Source organism: Oncorhynchus keta, chromosome 1 (genome assembly GCF_023373465.1).
Source record: "Oncorhynchus keta strain PuntledgeMale-10-30-2019 chromosome 1, Oket_V2, whole genome shotgun sequence".
In the NCBI taxonomy this organism is placed as follows: Eukaryota; Metazoa; Chordata; class Actinopteri; order Salmoniformes; family Salmonidae; genus Oncorhynchus; species Oncorhynchus keta.
In genome coordinates, this window is record NC_068421.1 from 61,157,033 (window position 1) to 61,179,243 (window position 22,211).

The 22,211-nt window shown below is 41.0% G+C and overlaps 1 protein-coding gene across 2 annotated transcripts in view; it reads left to right on the forward strand.

Moving 5' to 3' along the window:
• The first annotated feature begins 5,835 nt into the window (after positions 1-5,835).
• Positions 5,836-22,211, forward strand: part of LOC118389979 (phospholipid phosphatase 2-like) — a 29,472-nt gene continuing 13,096 nt past the window's right edge. The window contains exon 1 of one of the 2 annotated variants that reach the window (XM_035780064.2): positions 5,836-6,274. In XM_035780064.2, coding sequence (XP_035635957.1) covers positions 6,214-6,274 — 61 coding nt within the window. In that variant the 5' untranslated portion in view covers positions 5,836-6,213. Of the gene's footprint in view, positions 6,275-21,076; positions 21,102-22,211 lie in introns of those variants that run through there. The other variant, XM_035780073.2, reaches the window with a different exon arrangement.

Here is a 22,211-nt window from a genome sequence, read left to right on the forward strand (position 1 = left end):
GGAACTCCGGAGCTCTGTCAGAGTGACCAACGGGTTCTTTGTCACCTCCCTGACCAAGGCCCTTCTCCCCAGATTGTTCAGTTTGGCCTGGAGTACCGTTCAGCCTGTAGGTTGGGCAGACATGAGATGAGTGACTTTGCTGTGGAAGGTGAGGTGGCACTATGCTAGAGCTAGTCACTCTGCTCTATCAGGTCCATTTCATTTTAAAGTGTCTACATGCGTATTCTATAAACATTCAGTTTGAGTTGTCTTTGTGTGTCTTGCAGTCCCCGCCCAAGAGTCAGGTGAAATGCTCAGTCCTGTGGTACTGAGGGTTTCCAGAATGCACTGCACACAGGTGACTGCAATGCCCTGAGTATGTCTGACACTTCCTGTCACCTGACCCTACCCCCACAGGTACAGACTCTGACTATATTTGACCATTGATGTCAATACCTTCGCAACATATTAAGATGATAGCGTTGTGCAGATCTTGATATGAAGTTGAACAAATGCCCAGAAACTTGCATAGTTTTAGTTGTATTGTGTCCAATATGTATGCAATGTAAAATGGTACATATGTCTTAACTGATGGTATGAATTCTCAGCACCCAAGGCCCTATTTGGTGATGTAATCAGGAAAAACTATGGGCCCTACCATTTACAGTATACAGTGGAGCAACAAAGTATTTAGTCAGCCACCAATTGTGCAAGTTCTCCCACTTAAAAAGATGAGAGGCCTGTAATTTTTATCGTAGGTACACTTCAACTATGACAAAAATGCAGAAAATCATTGTAGGATTTTTAATGAATTTATTTGCAAATTATGGTGGAAAATAAGTATTTGGTCAATAACAAAAGTTTCTCACTACTTTGTTATATACCCTTTGTTGGCAATGACAGAGGTCAAACGTTTTCTGTAAGTCTTCACAAGGTTTTCACACACTGTTGCTGGTATTTTGGCCCATTCCTCCATTCAGATCTCCTCTAGAGTAGTGATGTTTTGGGGCTGTTGCTGGGCAACACGGACTTTCAACTCCCTCCAAAGATTTTCTATGGGGTTGAGATCTGGAGACTGGCTAGGCCACTCCAGGACCTTGAAATCCTTCTTACGAAGCCACTCCTTCGTTGCCCGGGCGGTGTGTTTGGGATCATTGTCATGTTGAAAGACCCAACCACGTTTCATCTTCAATGCCCTTGCTGATGGACGGAGGTTTTCACTCAAAATCTCACGATACATGGCCCCATTCATTCTTTCCTTTACACGGATCAGTCGTCCTGGTCCCTTTGCAGAAAAACAGCCCCAAAGCATGATGTTTCCACCCCCATGCTTCACAGTAGGTATGGTGTTCTTTGGATGCAACTCAGCATTCTTTGTCCAAACACGACGAGTTGAGTTTTTACCAAAAAGTTACATTTTGGTTTCATCTGACCATATGACATTCTCCCAATCTTCTTCTGGATCATCCAAATGCTCTCTAGCAAACTTCAGACGGGTCTGGACATGTACTGGCTTAAGCAGGGGGACACATCTGGCACTGCAGGATTTGAGTCCCTGACGGCGTAGTGTGTTACTGATGGTAGGCTTTGTTACTTTGGTCCCAGCTCTCTGCAGGTCATTCACTAGGTCCCCCCGTGTGGTTCTGGGATTTTTGCTCACCGTTCTTGTGATCATTTTGACCCCATGGGGTGAGATCTTGCGTGGAGCCCCAAATCGAGGGAGATTATCAGTGGTCTTGTATGTCTTCCATTTCCTAATAATTGTTCCCATAGTTGATTTCTACAAACCAAGCTGCTTACCTATTGCAGATTCAGTCTTCCCAGCCTGGTGCAGATCTACAATTTGTTTTCTAGTGTCCTTTGACAGCTCTTTGGTCTTGGCCATAGTGGAGTTTGGAGTGTGACTGTTTGAGGTTGTGGACAGGTGTCTTTTATACTGATAACAAGTTCAAACAGGTGCCATTAATACAAGTAACGAGTGGAGGACAGAGGAGTCTCTTAAAGAAGAAGTTACAGGTCTGTGAGAGCCAGAAATCTTGCTTGTTTGGAGGTGACCAAATACTTATTTTCCACCATAATTTGCAAATAAATTCATAAAAAATCCTACAATGTGATTTTCTGGATTTTTTTTCTCTCATTTTGTCTGTCATAGTTGAAGTGTACCTATGATGAAAATTACAGGCCTCTCTCATCTTTTTAAGTGGGAGAACATGCACAATTGGTGGCTGACTAAACACTTTTTTGTGTTGTATGTACAAAGACTTGACAGACAAGTATGTGCTGTTGCATGGAATGACATTATAAACATGGGTGGGAGTATTGTTGTTGTCAGAGGGCGTGTGGCCGGAGCTGTGCTACAGCTAGACTGAGGCCTGAGTATGGTGCAGTGACTGGGTAGGAGCTGTCAGTACAAGCCTACACCAGGCAAGGAGGTAAATTACACACACACACACACACACAACACAGACCTAATGTATGTCCTAGGCTTTAGCTCAGCTCATTCATTGATTTATCAGTAGCTGTCACAATAATGAATACATTTTTATGTGGATGTATTGTATTCCTTTATACTCAACCTTTTACACTGATCTTCAGCCCGCTCTGCTGGTCCAAAGGCAGTGGTGCAGAACCTGAACAGAAGTTGTCCTGCAGTGGGAGTCTGTTCCTCTGGAGCAGAGGTATGGCTTCAGCTGCAACTACAGCCTCTACGTCCAGATTGAAGAGGAAATCTTGAGGTTGTAGTTACACCAGGAGAATGGCTGTGGTACCAGTTGAGTGGTTTGTCTGGACTGTACAGGATCCACATGGAAGGAGTCCTGCTGGTCCAATGGCTGTAGGTTGGAACTATTCTATTGACTTCCTCCATTGGAGTAGACAGTTGTTCATCCATATGTGTGTGTTTATGTGCACTTGTGCATGTGTTCGTGGATGTTAATCCATATGTGTGTCTGTATGTTGTGTGTGTTTGTTCCAATCCAGAGGGCATTGATTCAGTGGACACCATCCTGCTGTGTTCCATTCCTGCTGTGCTCACTGTCCTGATACTGCTGACCTGCCTACATTGGAGACAGAGGTGAGAGAGCCATAGAGAGAGCAGCCTAGATGGGCTGCAGTGCAACTCTCCCCATGTCTTATCAGCCTGCTGCATTCTACCAGACCCATATGTTTCCTTGGCTGATTAGCAGCAGACTGCAGACTGGCCTCCACTTAGTCTGAGAGTCTGATAACAGTGTCTGTTCTCTGCAGGATAAAGCAGAATCTCTGACCTTAAGTCCCTGACCCTGCACATAGTAGCCTGTCAACCTGGAACTCTGAGACTAAATACACAACAGTCTTTTTCACTGACGGGGTGGGTACTTTTAGATGCCAGATAGCAAAATGGGACTGTGCACTACAAAATGGAAAAACACAGATCCACTACACATATCTGTAGATAAATGCTCTCATTGAAGATCTCTGGAAGTCAAAAGAAACTACACAGAGTAGGACTCAATGAAAATAATACTTTTACAAAATGATTACTCTGTATTGCACTTTAATGCTATTGTTAGTCTAACCAATATTATATGTTTAAAGTGATTATTATAATTTCAAATACAGCCCCATTGTCCCCACTCACCCAGTAGGGGGCAGAAACCTATTGATTTTGAATGCACAGTGAACAAAAATATAAACGCAACATGTAAAAAGTGTTGGTCCCATGTTTCATGATCTGATTTTTTTATTTATTTAAAGTTACATATGCAAAAGCTTATTTCTTTCAATTATTTTGCACATCGGTGTTAGTGAGTGTCTCCTTTGCCAAGATAATTCATTCACTTGCATATCAAGAAGGGGGGTGCTGAGGAGTATTTCTGTCTGTGTAATAAATAAAATTAAATGTTATTTGTCACATGCGCTGAATACAACAGGTGACCATACAACAGGTGACCTTACAGTGAAATGCTTACTTACAAGCCCTTAAATCAAACAATGCAGTTAAGAAAAATACCCCCCCAAACAATGTCATAAAAGTAACAAATAATTAAATAGCAGCAGTAAAATAAGGCGCTATTGTGGAGAAAAACTCATTCTCATTGGCTGGACCTGGCTCCCCAGTGGGTGGGCCTATGCCCACCCATGGCTGCACCCCTGCCCAGTCATGTGAAATCCATAGATTAGGTCCTAATTGATTTATTTCAGCTGACATTTCCTTACATGAACTGTAACTCAGTAAAATCTTTGAAATTGTTGCATGTCAGTATAAGTGATAGTAACATTTCTTAGGATGTCTGATCCCTGGCTGCTATACTTTGAAAGTGTATTTACTGTTCCTTGTTTTTCTATCCGATTTCCTGAGTTTGTTTCTGTTATAACACACTGAGGTTTTCCTTGTGTCTTACTGTGCTTTCTGGCAAAGTCAAAGTGCAAGGCCACATGAAAAGTACTTCAAAATATATGAATCATATATTTCTCCTATATATAAACGTTTACAAATATATGCTGAAATATCGTCTTATCTACTGATGCATGTCTAACTCCTGGTATTTAGCTACTCTTGTGTTATGAGCGAGGCTAGAAGGGTGTCATGCCAGGCTAGAACATAAACCTACCCCCAGTCTAGTCCTAATGAAGAAACAGAAATCATTAAATTATCCCAGCTCCATGGAGTCCTGCTGTTGCTTGGTAATGTTAATTATACAGTCCCAGCAGGATTTGTAAAAGTAATTTAGCTTTTGTAAGACTGTAAGTGTGTCTTGTTTCGCAGATTATTAATGTTTCCACATACTGAGCCCATTACTCAGCGTGGGTCCACCCTGCTTTGATTAATGCCCACAACTAATGTCACATTTAGACCCAATTTCGTTTTTACTACCCAGCGTCAACCGGCCAACTTCAGTCACGTGTGAGTCAGTATGCCTGGGGCTTTTTTGTTGTTGGAGGATAGCATGTTAAATACTGTACAGCACACTGAAATAAGGGTCAGGCACTGTATGGAAATCTATGCACATGTTATTCAAGTAAGCAATATTGACCCAGGACAGTGAAACTATGCATGGGGTGTAGAACTGGGACGATTAAACGAAAATGATCCACCCCTGACCATACCGATCATTTATCGCAGGCATTTTGCTGATATCGTTATTTACGTTAAGTAGCCTATACTAGAGAAATGTTAAGTTTGAAATTTAATAAGTTTGTTAATATGGATGATGGCACAATTGATGGATACAACCATCAACGTAGTAGGAGTAGTTTAAAGGATAATAAATGAATAAAACTGCACATTGTTATAAACTAATCGTCATATGTATTGTTATTACATATATTCAGGCAATTTATCGTAATATCCATATCGCCCAGCTCTAATGGCGTGCCCGCTGAGGTCTGTGGCCTACTGGCTAGAGTCGATGGATTTTGGTTATGTCATGATTGAATATAAGATATTGTTATTGCCATGTTTGGAGTGATAAATTATTACTTGCCTTGAATGCCCTCATGGCAATATCACATAACAACTCTAATTAAGATATAAAACATTATTTATCACACTTGTCAACATGAATGTAGTACCATGGGTTTCCCCCAAATTCCCAGTAAGTTTACACCGATCTATGGAAATGTTCTTAAATATCCCCAAAGTTGTATGGCTCATGTATCAATAAATACACAGTACAGTGAAGTTCATCCGCCTCCACACAAATCAGCTGCTGTCCACTGTAGGCTGCTACAACTAAATATTTTACCAGCAGCAAGACAGACTTCTGCTCAGCTTTCTTTTATTATTGCTGTCAGTGTCAATTCTTAAATCCAAATTTGGAGCAGATAATGTAGGCCTACTATTCGACGTCAGATTGTGGGAGTAAAAAAATGGCAAGGAAGTGGGAAGGAGGGATCTGTGGCGTGGAGGGTTGTATTGGTTTGTAGGACGCCTCAACTACTGTAAAAACGAAGGTTTATTTTACAAGCCTGTCATTACAACCAAATATGAGGGTTAGAATTTAACACTATCGCCGTTAACACTGTCGCCGATTGAGATGACTAGAGTCTGAGTTTGGACATTTTTCGCACTTCAAAATTGCACACATAGGTGTCAACATCTGTGGGCAGGTAGGAAAGTAGCTTTAAATCCGGAAGAACTCGCAATACAGGTTGGCTGCATACGTTTTACTCAGCGGACTCAATGGCAACACTCGTAAACTAAGTTTCCAAACACGTGTCTGATCAACTGGCAGCCTCTATCAATAGAATAAAATGATGGATTTGAGAAAAAAGAAGATGTATGTCTTGGTGGACGTGATGTGCGTGGCAGTAGGTAAGTAGCATACAGTAGCGACAGTGCATCAATTTCACACTGCGCTTGAACATAGAAACGATTCTATAGTCTACACAAGCCAGACTTATGTATGTTCCTCGATAGCATATTGATTTGAGTTTTGGACTGATGAAGTACCAATTGATGTCAAATAGAACGGTTATTCACCCAGCTAACAACAAACGTAAACACAACTTTAGAGCACTTTCCTTTGAGTCTCAAGTTATTACCTAACGTTTTCATAGGAACGTACCAGTTATGTGCAAGACATTTTTCGAAAAGACCATTCCATTATTGTCAAATATACAACGGGTGGGTTTAATCCTTATAGGCTACTCTTACCCTACTGTAACGAAAGCTGGTTCAACAACAATGTGTCCGGTGTCTTATCTTATCCTGGCCATTCTTTAGCCAAGTAGCCTATCCATAAAAGGTTTATAAATATATCTATCTACTCGTGAGGCTTTTGCGTGACATAGGCCTGCCTACCTGCAGTGCATATTTGTATTTAAGGATCCACATTAGCCAAGGCTGTAGCTATTCTTCCTTGGGTCCAGCAACATTATGGCAGGTATATACAGTTTAAAATATTACATGACATTACATTTCATAACACTTTTCACAACACATGAAGTGTGTTCCCTCAGGTCACTACTCTACTACCACATATCTACAATACAAAATCCATGTGTACGTGTGTAGAGGGCGTGCTAGTAGTTTAAACAGACACCTCGGTGCATTCAGCATGTCAACACTTCTTACAAAAACAAGTAGTGATGATGTCAATCTCTCCTCCACTGAGCCATGAGACATTTACATGCATATTATTAATGTTAGTAGTCTGTGTACATTTTAAGGGTAAGCGGTGCTGCCTGTTCTGAGCCAATTGTAGTTTCCTGAGGTCTCTGTTTGTGGCACCTTGTGACTACACAACTGAATATTAGTTCAGGTGTGACAAAACTAGAAGCCTGTAGGACCTTGATAGTGTTGTTAAAAGGGCAGAGTAACGCTTTATTATGGACAGACTTCTCCCTATTTTAGCTACTGTTGTATCAACATGTATTGACCATTACAATTTACAATCCAGGGTTACTCCAAGTAGTTTTAGTCACCTCAACTTGCTCAATTTCCACATTATTTCTTACAAGATTTTGTTGAGGTTTAGTGAATGATTTGTCCCAAATACAGCCTGAAGGAGGAGAGATTACTAGAAATTAATTTGGTTGACTCTTAACTGGATTAATTGTCAGAGTAGAGGACCTTGTGCATTTCAGGTAAAATAACAAACCAATGTTTATATCCCAGGACAAATTAGCTAGCAACAGCAAGCTAGCTAGCTAAATTGCCAAAACGTTTAATGCTTTTTGACCTGTCCCCAAATTAATGTAATTGGTTCAGAGTTTGTTTTGATATTTAAACTTGCGTGTCCCTATTGCGTCTGGTGTGGGTGGACAAAATCAACATGCAGACGCATGCACGTGTGCACTCTGGTCAGCATGTAATAAATATTGCCTTGTTATGCCGTTGCCAAAAACCCACATATCTTTAAGATATTTTCTCATTTCTCTCACTCATGAGGAGGGAGGATAATGAAAGTTCACAGAAGTAACAGATAAAGGTACACCTTTTAGTGTCAATTTTGTTGAGTTATTAAATCTCAATACACAGGGCCTCCCGAGTGGCAGAAAGGTCTAAGGCACTGCATCGCAGTGCTTTAGGCGTCACTACAGACCCGGGTTCGATCCCAGGCTGTATCAGAACTGGCTGTGATCGAGAGTCCAATAGGGAGGCACACAATTGGCCCAGCATCATCCAGGTTAGGGGAGGGTTGGCCAGGGGGGGGGGCTTTACTTGGCTAACTGCGCTGTAGCAGCTCCTTGTGGCGGTCCGGGCACCTGCAGGCTGACCTTGGTCGTCAGTTGAACAATGTTTCCTCAGACACATTGGTGCGGCTGGCTTCCATTTCAAGCGGGCGCGTGTTAAGAAGTGCGGTTTGGTGGGTCTTGTTTCGGAGGGAGCATGACTCAACCTTTGCCTCCCGAGCCCGTTGGGGAGTTGCAGCGATGAGACAAGATCGAAATTGGAGAGAAAAAGTGGATAAAATACAAAAACTCAATATCCCACCATTGGCAAATCTGTTTTTTAGATTTAAGCTATATTAAATCAAATCCAGATAGTTATTTATTTTAGCGGTGACCAAAATCATAGATTCAATAAAATTGACAGACGTAGTAATACAAATGGCAAATTTAGGGAGCCTCCAAAGATGCTAATGCAGCTGCAATATACTGAGAAGTATTCCCTTTTTGGTGGGAGGGAAGGGAAAGGAGGAGGTTTATATGAGTTGCAATCTGGGAGGGCTCTTGGGAAAGGTTTTTTTTTTTTTTTACATATTCTATGCGGATTATTGATTACTCATCTAAGCTCAGAAAAAAAAGAAACGTCCCCTTTTTTAGGACCCTGTCTTTCAACGATAATTCATAAAATTCCAAATAACTTCACAGATCTTTATTGAAAAGGGTTTTAACACTGTTTCCCATGCTTGTTCAATGAACCATAAATAATTAATGAACATGCACCTGTGGAACAGTCATTAAGACACTAACAGCTTACAGATGGAAGGCAATTAAGGTCATAATTATGAAAATGTAGTCCTTTCTACTGACTCTGAAAAACACCAAAAGAAAGATGCCCGGGGTCCCTACTCATCTGCGTGAACGTGCCTTAGGCATGCAATAAATTGCAATGTCCGTACTGTGAGACAGGGAGACAAGACGGACAGGTGATCGTCCTCGCAATGGCAGACCACGTGTAACAACACCTGCACAGGATCGGTACATCTGAATATCACACCTGAGGGACTGGTACAGGATGGCAACAACTGCCCAAGTTACACCAGGAAGGCACAATCCCTCCATCAGTGCTCAGACTGTCCACAATAGGCCGAGAGAGGCTGGACTTAGTGCTTGTAGGCCTGTTGTAAGACAGGTCCTCACCATACATCACCGGCAAGGACGTCGCCTATGGGCACCAACCCATCGTCGCTGGACCAGACAGGACTGGCAAAAAGTGCTCTTCGCTGACGAGTCACGGTTTTGTCTCACCAAGGGTGATGCTCGAATTTGCGTTTATTGTCAGAGGAATGAGCGTTACACCGAGGCCTGTACTCTGGATGCCTGATCGATTTGGAGGTGGAGGGTCCGTCATGGTCTGGGGCGGTGTGTCACAGCGTCGTTGAACTGAGCTTGTTGCCATTGCAGGCAATCTCAACGCTGTGCGTTACAGGGAAGACATCCTCCTCCCTCATGTGGTACCCTTCCTGCAGGCTCATCCTGACATGTCCCTCCAGCATGACAATGCCACCAGCCATACTGCTCGTTCTGTGCATGATTTCCTGCAAGACAGGAATGTCAGTGTTCTGCCATGGCCAGTGAAGAGCCTGGATCTCAATCCCATTGAGTACGTCTGGGACATTTTGTATCGGAGGGTGATACAGAAATGTCCGGGAACTTGCAGGTGCCTTGGTGAAAGAGTGGGGTAACATCTCACAGCAAGAATTGGCAAATCTGGTGCAGTCCATGAGGAGATGCACTGCAGTACTTAATGCAGCTGGTGGCCACACCAGATACTGACTGTTACTTTTGATTTTGACTCCCCCTTTGTTCAGGGACACGTTATTCTATTTGTTCGTCACATGTCTGTGGAACTTGTTCAGTTTATGGCTCAGTTGTTGAATCTTGTTATGTTCATACAAATATTTACACATGTTAAGTTTGCTGTAAATAAACGCAGTTGACAGTGAGAGGATGTTTCTCTTTTTGCTGAGTTTATTTACTTTTAAAGGGGATTGTACTCACTAATTTTGCAACAAAGTAACAAAGCATTTTCCAAATGTAATAGTTAAGCTATCTAGGCTTTCCTGGAATTAACAGGGCATAAATTAAATAAATAAAAAGCATACTAGTTTTTATATTTTAAATAGGAAAGGAGTAGATATTGCCATGCTCCAGGAAACTCGTATAAGGAAGGATTATATAAGCAAAATAAAAAACAACTTCCAAGGTGGCTGCCTTTTCTTCTGCTAATAATAGAACAAAAGGGGTAATTGTGTTTCGCCGTAATCTCAAGTTTCATATATTAGACCAAGCCAATGATCAAGATAGAAGGATTGCCTATGTGAAATGCATTTTTTTCTGGCAAAGGAAAGCTTTTATTTCTGCATATGCCCCCAATACTCACAATTATTTATTTTGTTTCTTTATCCAAAATACTTACAGGAATATCTGATTTCCATGTGGTCTTGGGTGGTAACTTGAATACTACACTCAATCTTACAATTGATAAAATCTAACAAATCGGGTACCGCACCACCACCCACCATAGCGTTCTGAAATATGGTCTTTGCACTAGCAGGTATATGTAGATATATGTAGAGTGCATAATCCACAGATGAAAGAATATATTTAATATACAGTATAAGAATATTTTTACTCTGCTAGGCACCGATTATTTAAGGATCAATTACATGTTACTTTATCACATTTAGTGCATCTGTGCTGAACAAAAATATAAACGCAACAATTTCAACGATTTTACTGAGTTACAGTTCATAAGGAAATCAGTCAATTGAAATAAATAACTTAGGCCCTAATCTATTACTTTCACATGACTGGGCAGGGGCACAGCATAGGCCCACCCAGTTGGGGGCCATGCCCACCCACTGGGGAGCAAGGCCCAGCCAATCTGAATGAGTTTTTCACCACAAATTGATTTTTTACCCCACTAGTGAGTTTTACATATCTCTAACGTTCACCTCAGCTCAAGTTTTTTTTTTATACACGTGATATCAGAATCACTGTTCCAAAATGTAATTGTTATGAAACATGACAGTTAACCTGCGTTGCCCTCAAACCAAGGCACGCTGCCTGCTAATTATCTATAGGCTGTGTTTCAACTTGTCAGTTTCAAATGATTTTTCTAACAAGTTTTTTATTTTCTAAAAGTTTGAGTTGAGGTGTGTTCCTCTTCATTAATTCACATTTCACTGTTGCGGACAATTTATATTGCGGCTTTACTGATCCGGACAAACTTCTCACTTCAACGAGAGTCCCAGCACTTCCCAAGTGTTTCCCCAGATCAAATAAGAAGACATTTGCGCATCTCTAGTCAGAACAGGCCTTGCGCTAACTTTTTCCCCCTGGCACATTTTCTGGCTGGCGCCCACATGACCTTTTTTGTTGTTTTCCTTACAAATAACAACTTTGGTCATATGTGCATTCCTGTCAAAGTAAGTGCATTATTTTCTGTATATTGTGTTTATACTGTAACATACCATATGCATGTATGGAGTATAGTGCATTTACTGTTTTATTCACATTTTCAAGTACTGGTGACAAATCATGCATTCCAATTATTGCATAGACTGTAATGTACACATGTCTAATACTTTTTTCAAGGTTATGCTGATTATGATGAGATAATGCTTAGCTATTTGGCAGCTATGTGTGGCGCCATGTTTGTTGACGTCATACAATGCATTCTGGTTGTCACGTAAGCGTCTGTCAGACAAAATATGTTAAGAAAAACAAGGTGAAGGGATAGTTCACTCGACATTGTGCAGCCTAACAATGTATTAAGAATCAAAACATATAGCCCAACGTTTGTATCACAACTAAAGTTACATTTAATAACACTAAATTAAGCATATAGGAATACCTATTTCTTTAACTGCTCAACACAGAATAGCCGCATGTGCGCACTCCCTCAAATTGTTTGGAGAAAATATCCTTTTTATTTTATTCAGCTTTGTTCAATTGTTCTTCATACTATAAAATAATGCTACGGAATTCTAAGCAAATCTAAGCAAGTCTACTAAATGAACTAGTGTAGCCCACAGCCATTTGGCATAGCCAGATCAGGACCTAACATAAGGACAATTCAGAGTATGCTATTATGTTCTTCTGAAGAATACTACATTTTCTTTATATCATGCTTATTTAGACCTGTCTAAAATAAATACAATTGTATAGGTCACACACATGGTTAGCAGATGTTATTGCGAGTGTAGCGAAATGCTTCTGCTTCTAGTTCCGACAGTGCAGCAATATCTAACAAGTCCACAACTACCTAATACACACATCTAAGTAAGGAATGTAATAAGAAAATATACATAAATATATGTATGAGTGGCATAGGCAAGATGAAATAGATGGTATAAAATATAGTATATGAGATCGGTATGATTTCAAGTCTGTATGTTGGCAGCAGCCTCTGTGTTAGTGATGGCTGTTTAACAGTCTGATGGCCTTGAGATGGAAGCTGTTGTTCAGTCTCTCTGTACCAGCTTTGATGCACCTGTACTGACCTCGCCTTCTGGATGGTAGCGGGGTGAACAGTCAGTGGCTCGGGTGGTTGTTGTCAACCTTTTTGGCCTTCCCGTGACATCGGGTGCTGTATGTGTCCTGGAGGGCAGGTAATTTGCCCTGGTGATGCGCTGTGTGGACCGCACCACCCTCTGGAGAGCCTTGCGGTTGTGGGTGGTGCTGTTGCCGTACAAGGTGGTGAGGATTTTAAGTGTCAAGCCACATTTCTTCAGCCTCCTGAGGTTGAAGAGGCGCTATTGCACCTTCATCACACTGTGTGGGTGGACCATTTCAGATTGTCCGTGATGTTTACGCAGAGGAACTTAACTTTCCACCTTCTCCACTGCTGTCCCATCGATGTAGATAAGGGGGTTTTCCCTCTGCTCTTTCCTGAAGATCATCTCCTTTTGTTTTGTTGACGTTCAGTGAAAGGTTGTTTTTCTGACACCACACTTCGAGTGCCCTCACCACCTCCCTGTAGGCTGTCTCGTAGTTGTTGGTGATCAAGCCTACTACCGTTGTGTCGTCTGCAAACTTGATGATTGAGTTGGAGGCGTGCATGGCCACGCAGTCATGGGTGAACAGGGAGTACAGGAGGGGGCTGAGCACGCACCCTTGTGGGGCCCCAGTGTTAAGAATCAGCGAAGTGGAGATGTTGTTACCTTCCTTTACCAACAAGGGATGACCCGTCTGGAAGTCCAGGACCAATTGCACAGAGCAGAGTTGAGACCCAAGGCCTCAAGCTTAATGATGAGCTTGGAGGGTACTATGGTGTTGAATGCTGAGCTATAGTCATTGAACACCATTCTTACATAGGTATTCCTCTTGTTCAGATGGGATAGGGCAGTGTGCAGTGATATGGCGATTGCATCGTCTGTGGACCTTTTGGGGCGGTAAGCAAATTGAAGTGGGTCTAGGGTGACAGGTAAGGTGGAGGTGAAATGATTGACTAGCCTCTCAAAGCACTTCATGATGACAGAAGTGAGTGCTACGGGGCGATAGTCATTTAGTTCAGTTACCTTTGCCGTCTTGGGTACAAGAACAATGGTGACCACCTTGAAGCATGTGGGGACAACAGACTGGAATAGGGAGAGATTGAATATATCCGTAAACACCAGCTGGTCTGCGCATGCTCTGAGGACGCGGCTAGGGATGCCGTCTGGGCCGGCAGCTTTGTGAGGGTTAAGGAGGCTGAAAAATATAATGGCTCTACAAATAATTTATAGGACACCTAGAGCTGACTATTCTACAACTACAAAAGACCATTCCTTTTCCCCCCCTCAAAGTAAGAAAATCTATTTAAGAATTCACAACAAAAAAAATCAAACAAAATACATTCTACAATTTACTGGATAAAACTGCATGATATAATTATATTGGCTCATTCTCTGCTATGCTTAATTGCACCAATAGAAAATACACTTAGTGACAGAATTTGGAGAATGATCAGAGCGCATCTTCTGGACCCGAATTTGATCAGAGCGCATCTTCTGGACCCAAATTTGATTAAATACCTAAATATATTTTTTAACGCTTTACCATTACAAATGTAGACATAAAGGATAAGCCAACCCCCGATATAATCTGTGATGCCTTTAAGCCATACAGTAGGGAAATGATTATCTCATGCTCGGCAGAAGCTAAATATGATTTAGAAATTTTGAAAAATAAGAAAAATAAATCCCCATTTTAGGAAAAAGCCCATAAAAAGATGATCAAATTTCTAAACTTAAGCACGAATATGACATTTTACTTTTGTTGAGAGCCAACAACAATTACAGGTTAAACTCAAGTCATATTACTTAATGGCAAATTAATCCTTTTAATATTTTGCATCTCTCACAAAGCAAATACAAGCTAAACCAGTTACGATTTTAAACGATAAAGATAAATGCGCTAATTACAAATAACATGATTAATTACAATTTTAAAAGCTTCTTTTAACATTAATTTAAATCAGAATTAATCAACAGTTGGACTGATCCTATAGCCTTTTAATATTTTGCATCTCACAAAGCAAATACAAGCTAAACCAGTTACGATTTTAAACGATAAAGATAAATGCGCTAATTACAAATAACATGATTAATTACAATTTTAAAAGCTTCTATGAACATTTATTTAAATCAGAATTAATCAACAGTTGGACTGATCCAACTGCCTTAGACTCAACAACCCTGAAGCAACTATCAGCAGACAAAAAATAATCACTAAATACAGAGATCACCCAAAAATAAATATTAGACATTGTTAAAACATTTGCGCAGAGAAAAGCACCAGGAATGGACAGTAAATGTGGGCACCAGCCCTTGTTTACACAAATGACAACACAAATGTCACTCAATTCAATACTTCCTAGTTCCATTTTTTTTACCCCTTTTTCTTTTTCTCCCCAATGGTATCCAATTGTTTTTTAGTAGCTACTATCTTGTCTCATCGCTACAACTCCCATACAGGCTCGGGGGAGATGAAGGTTGAAACTCATGCGTCCTCCCAATACACAACCCAACCAAGCCACACTGCTTCTTAACACAGCGCCATCCAACCCGGAAGCCAGCCACAGCAATGTGTCGGAGGAAACACCCGGCAACCTTGGTTAGCACGCACTGCCCCCAGCCCGCCACAGGAGTCGCTGGTACGCGATGAGACAAGGATATCCCTACCGGCCAAACCCAAATCCGTTACAACAGAGCCTGGGTGTGAACCCAGAGTCTCTGGTGGCGCAGCTGGCGCCGCAGTACAGCGCCCTTAACCACTGCGCCACCCAGGAGGCCATCAAACGGTTATTTCAATTATATTAAAACCATGAAAATCTGGAGAGTCCCCTACTGATTATAGACCAATATGTTAATTCATTTTCCAGCTGAAATAAGTAATTTATTAAAAATATTATATAAATGCCCTGAAGCAAAAATATACACAGTTTATCTGATTTAAATTGCTTTAGAAAGGGGCACAAGTCTGGGATGACCTCTCTCCCCCTTCTTGTTTGCAGGAGGGTGAAGAGAGCGGTTACTGGCAATGTAACCGCTTACTGAAAGAATAAGGCAGTACCCAAACGTAACAGGCATCAGTATTGGTAAACATGAGTATAAACTATACTTATTTGCAGATCTCCTGATATACCTGACCAATATTCAAAAGGCAATGCCCCCTTTGCTAAAACTATTTTCAGAAGACTCAAAAATCTCAGGATATAAAATGAATATGGAAAAAAACTAAATAATGGCAATAGGAAAAAAATATATAAGGAACTCTCCATCTACAGCAATCCTTTAAGTGGACCAAACGAATATTAAATACTTAGGATGCTTAAGTGACAACAAATATACAGTATAAAGATATCTTTATTCCATTACTCAACAATATGAATGCAGATCTATAAAAATGGTACAATCTTTCTATATATCTTACAGATAGAATAAACCTCTTCAGAATGGCATGGCTTTTATACTTACTCTCGGTAATACCAATTACCCCACCAAAGATATTCTTTAAATAAGGATACTCCATAATAAGATTTTATACGGGCAATGCATTCATAGAATAAAAATGAATTTTTCCTAAGTCTGAGGGTGGTTTTAATCTTCCAGACTTGGATTTGTATCAACTTGCTACCCTAGTTAAATGCACTAAAGAGTAACAATTGGGTACATGTTGAAGATGCACGTACTCATCCCCAAAATCTTTTTACGTGTCTATTTTCAAACGATGAAGCTAAAAACATTGACATTAAATTAAATGTATTCTAGAAGAACCAATATCACGCCCTAAAAACTGCAACCTTATGGAACAATCCTTGGATCGCTTTTCAGAATTCACCGATAAATTGGTCCACAAGAAAAACTAAAGGCATAGAAACCTTAAATATTGTCAAAGACAAGACTCCAGTCACCCAAGTCATAGACTGTTCTCTCTGCTACCGCATGGCAAGCGGTACCGGAGCACCAAGTCTAGGACCAAAAGGCTCCTTAACAGCTTCTACCCCCAAGCCATAAGACTGCTGAACAATTAATCAAATGGCCACCGGACTATTTACATTGAGCCCCCTTTGTTTTTACACTGCTGCTACTCGCTGTTTATTATCTATCCATAGTCACTTTACCAAATGACCTCGACTAACCTGTATCCCCGCACATTCTCGGTACTGGTACCCCCCGTATATAACCTCATTGTTGTTATGGAATCTTCTTGTAACTTTTTAAAACTTTTGTTTAATTATTAAATATTTTCTTAACTCTATTCCTTGAACTGCATTGTTGGTTAAGGGCTGTTGTATTCGGCGCATGTGACAAATATGATTTGATAATAGAAACATTTACAATTTTGGATTAACCAATGTATATATTTTCAAATACATTCAACTTGAAAGTTTTATCACAAAATCAAATTGAAACCTTTTGGACATCAGAGCAATCTTGAGGGAATCTTATTTGAGTCAGAATTATATTCATATGATAATTAGGCTCTCTGTAATGTTTTATTTTATAGCTTATCAAACTCTTTAAAAAATATATACTTACTGATATTGGCACAAGAGGGAGGAAATGTTGGAACATAACTAACGGAATTAGTTAATGAAAATGTACGCTTAATCCATTATAAATTAATGTATAGAATTTATTATACAAAAGACAAAATTCACATTATACAGCACAACAGCAGTGTCATGTCTAAAGTGTAAAACTAACAATGACTATATAATCCATGCATTCTGGGAATGTTATGAAGTCTGAACATTGGCTGTCAGAAGTATTACAATGTAAATATGCTGTTAATCTGTCTGTCTGCATATTTCAAGGCATATGAGTGAGTTTACCTGATGGTTTGGATGATATTGTTCTCGTCAATCTTAAAAAAGCGTATACTTAACTTGAAGTCAACCAATCCTCCATTGTTAACGCAATGGGAAGGTCAAATTCTTTATTATTGTGGTGTGGGCGTGTAGGGGTGTGAGTCTGGGCAGGTGTAATGTAGTTGATGTTTGTATGATGATGTTTTATATTGTTTATACAATATTAAATAAAATCCTACGCCCCAAAAAATGTATTTGGTAACGGAATTACAAAAACAATTGTAACGGAATTACTGCAAAAGAATGGCTACAATTGCAAATCATAATAGTCCACAGTTGGGTCACCTGTTACTGTCCTCCCTTCCACTGGCATACTGTTATATTCAGCTCATAACTGTTTTCTTTCTGTTGTCTGTTGGTGAAACCAAGAGTTAAAGCAGTCTGTCTGGACAACCCCTCACTCTCTTACTGACACCTCTCCCGGCTCTTACTGACACCTCTCCCGGCTCTTACTGACACCTCTCCCGGCTCTTACTGACACCTCTCCTGGCTCTTACCTCTCCCGCGTCTTACTGTAACCAGCATCCTCACCCACCAACACTGGGCGTCCATGGAGTTAAACTATTTGGTTAGTCCACCCTGGCCTTGATGTTAATGTCCACCGAATGGACAAAATCTGAACCGATCATAGATGTGAAATACACGTTTGGACAGCACATTACAGTACAGCTGTATTGTACTCTACTGTGCTCTGCTGTCCAAACTTGTGAATCCACTTCACTTACTGTAGTCCAATAGCCAAAAGAGATTGTTTCAAACTCAAGGTGCCATTTCGTAGCTGACACCACATTCTTTCTACAGACATCTTTGGATCTTAATTCGTAGCCGATATAAATGTTTTTGGAAAACGTGGTCGCATAAAAACCTCAGGGAGATTTGACTGGGATTCCATTACCAAAGTTGGCATCTGCACAGTTCTTCCACAAAATACATTTTTTAAAGGATTGTCAGTGGAAATTGTTCAAAGTAATCCAAACCACATCAATGGTTTGTTAAACTTTTGAAATCAATGGTTTGTTAAACTTTTGAAATCAATGTTTTTTTTTGGCATATATTTTAAAAGTGAAAAAACGGAGTCAAAGCGTAATTCTTATCCTGGAATTACCCTATAGCTATAGCTTGCTTATTATGAACGTATCTCACACGTACCATACAATTTACGGGAGCCTGGCCTCCTGGGTGGCGCAGTGGTTAAGGGCGCTGTACTGCAGCGCCAGCGGTGCCATCAGAGTCCCAGGCTCTGTCGTAACCGGCCGCGACCGGGAGGTCCGTGGGGCGACCCACAATTGGCCTAGCGTCGTCCGGGTTAGGGAGGGCTTGGTCGGTAGGGATGTCCTTGTCTCATCGCGCACCAGCGACTCCTGTGGCGGGCCGGGCGCAGTGCGCGCTAACCAAGGTTGCCAGGTGCACAGTGTTTCCTCCGACACATTGGTGCGGCTGGCTTCCAGGTTGAATGCGCGCTGTGTTAAGAAGCAGTACGGCTGGTTGGGTTGTGTATCGGAGGACGCATGACTTTCAACCTTCGTCTCTCCTGAGCTCGTATGGGAGTTGTAGTGATGAGACAAGATAGTAGCTACTACAACAATTGGATACCACGAAAAAGGGGTAAAAAAATAATAATAATAATTACGGGAGCCTAATATTTGTTTTTTTGTGGAGTACGGACAATATGTTCCTACGCTGCCACTCCCTCTCCTTGATAGGCTGCTGTGCAGTGAGTGCTCCGCCACTGCAAACATTGGCTAGTTCTTGTTTCAGCAACTCTCGCTTCTTTATGGCAGCATAACTATGAAGATTATCACAAATAGTAGGCAGTTTTAAACAATTTAAGGAATAATAGAGCCATCTGGCTACTTTTCAGGCAGGGGAGTGTAAACAGCATAAAACCACACAGGCCACACATCTAAAATACATGCAGAAAATATATAATAAAAAAAAAAACACTAAAATAAGTATTGAACCATTATCGGGGCAATAAAACACGCATAAACCTGTACAGGACACACATCTAAAATACATGCAAGAAATATTCAAAGACACACCAAATAAATCGTAAACCATTCCAGGAAATAGGTTTTTGGAGCAGATTATGAAGAGCATGTTCTGAGAATAGGCCTATCCCATCTACATCCCTGCTAGTGATAACACAGCTAGCAAGTCATCAGATATTCAATGACCTTGTATTCGGACGCACTCTTTTGGACTTGGAAGATAATTATTTGTCCTTGCGTATACAAGGCAGCTCTGTTGTTGAATTCTTCACATCAGGCTTGAAAGTCCTTGTAGGATGTAATCATTTGACTTTTTCCACTGTCATTGAATCACAGTGGTAAAACCACAAAATTCTAATCTTGGAATTTTGTATATTCAGACCCAACGCAGATAAACTCCATTGCTAGAATGTTAAAGATTTCACACCCCAGGTAGCTGGGATTATATTGTCGTGATCCCTTAACATGTGACGCGCTTGATGTTTGACAGCAGTCAAACTCAGATTACACCCACACACCATGGCTGTTATCGTTGTTATTGGTTTTGAATCGTTCGTTGATAATTCTCATTCCCGTGATGGACCTTTTCCTTCTGCACTGACTGGGTTTGAGCTTCCTGAAACTCTGTAAAATCATGCAATGTTTGTTTATGGAAAGTTGATATGCCTCCCTAGTTTCCTCAATATTTGGTTTGCCCAAAATCTCTCAAAGAATGTGCCTCTTTTCCACACTCAATTCCTTTTCAAGGATATTGAAGCAGCCTGACAGGCCAGCTGCTTCAATATGAACTCTGGCTGGGCATTTAAAGTGCAGGTTGTGACAACGAATCAATTATAGTGAGAATGTTCGTTATTTTAGGCGAAGCTAAATAAATACATTGTTGTCATTGTCAAAATCCAACAATCTATCATCCACTCTGACTTCCTCATTATTATTTAGCACATTGCCCATGTCTTCCAGGCCCGTTCAGTCCTTTTGCGTGAGTGTGGTTGGGGGCTATGATAACTGTAAACTGATAGTCTGCCAATGGTAAGTGCAGTTATGATTTCGTGATGGTCTGGCCTTTGGCGGTTTTTGGGAAAGCCTTTCCATCTACCAGAATACTTTTCATTAGCATCATCGCTAACGGCTACTCAAAGTGGTAAACGGGCTCACCACACACAGGGAATTCTTATTGGCACTTCAGAAAGTTACAGGAAATACGAACCGCTGATGCATTCTTACGAACTTGGCCAAAAATATATTATTTTTCAATACATTTAGTTGATTAAGTTGAATACATGTTTTTATATTGTTGAATTCCATTTTAATATATGGATTGTGTGATTCTGTTCACGTTCTCTGCATCGCAGATTTTATAGGGCTCCAGAGAGGAGAGCGCAGAATGGGTATTGCTGTTGGGACCTGCTCCAGAGCAGCATCCCCAGGCTTTCAGGATATGATCCATCCCACCATGGGATTTCTCCAGAAGTGAGAACATCAGACCGACTGCTACGTAGAGAGTCTCGCTGGCTCACCAATCCTCCTAAAGCCCACCATGTCACAAGCCTTGGCTTAAAATCTCTAGGTCAAATTTAGAGGACCCACCTCACCCCATGCACCCTCCAAAGAAAGGAGAAGTAAGTCAAATCCATGCTCCTGATCCTAACAAAATAGTTTTTAAGCACGGAACACACCCGTTATGGTGTGGCCTTAGTTCCACCACAAAAATGTCTTCATGCATTCCACTGCCCAATTCCATGCCAATACTATGATGACAATGTTTTTGCTGGCTTTCCCGTAGGACATACATTGTTAGAGTTAAGAATGAAACTGAATCACTACAATGGTGTGGGGAAGTTGATAAAAAGGGAGTGTGCAGTGGTGTGGTCTGTAGTTTAATTATTAAAGGTTACTGTGAAGTGTGAATGAATGGTAACAAGCCAGAACCGCAAAGAGCTGCTAGCCATTCCCCAGGGTTAGCTCTCTCTGCATGGTCTCTCTGCAGGTGTGCTCTCAGACCAGGACCAGGACAGGCTGTGTTCTCTGAAGCTGGCCCTGGGGTTAAACGGACCCTGCTGCTAATGCCTAGGGGTTAGGTTGAGTTACCATGACAACGCAGTTCAATTAAAAGTAGAGTGGAATCATTGGAACTCTATTCAATATCAGAAATCATTATCTTTCCAGTTCTTCATGTCAGCACTTGCTAATTGGTCAATGTAGTCGGGTAGGGGTACTTACATTTTTGGAATACTCTGGAACCTTCAGTGTTCAATTTCGGACAATGACGAGTGTTTTTAAGATTATGAAGCAAAAATTCACCCCAAAAAATGAAGGTTTGCAATAAATCATTTGTTAATAAACATAGGCTATTATTCCATTTAAATTACATTACACTAAGCTAGATGTGATCACAGAGCAATAAAGCAGGTAATTGCTTATCCTGCCCAGTGCCTAGCCCAGGTCAAACTATCAACAGCTGGTGTGTTCTTAAAGGCCCAGTGCCTAGCCCAGGTCAAACTATCAACAGCTGATGTGTTCTTAAAGGCCCAGTGCCTAGCCCAGGTCAAACTATCAACAGCTGGTGTGTTCTTAAAGGCCCAGTGCCGAGCCCAGGTCAAACTATCAACAGCTGATGTGTTCTTAAAGGCCCAGTGCCTAGCCCAGGTCAAACTATCAACAGCTGGTGTGTTCTTAAAGGCCCAGTGCCTAGCCCAGGTCAAACTATCAACAGCTGGTGTGTTCTTAAA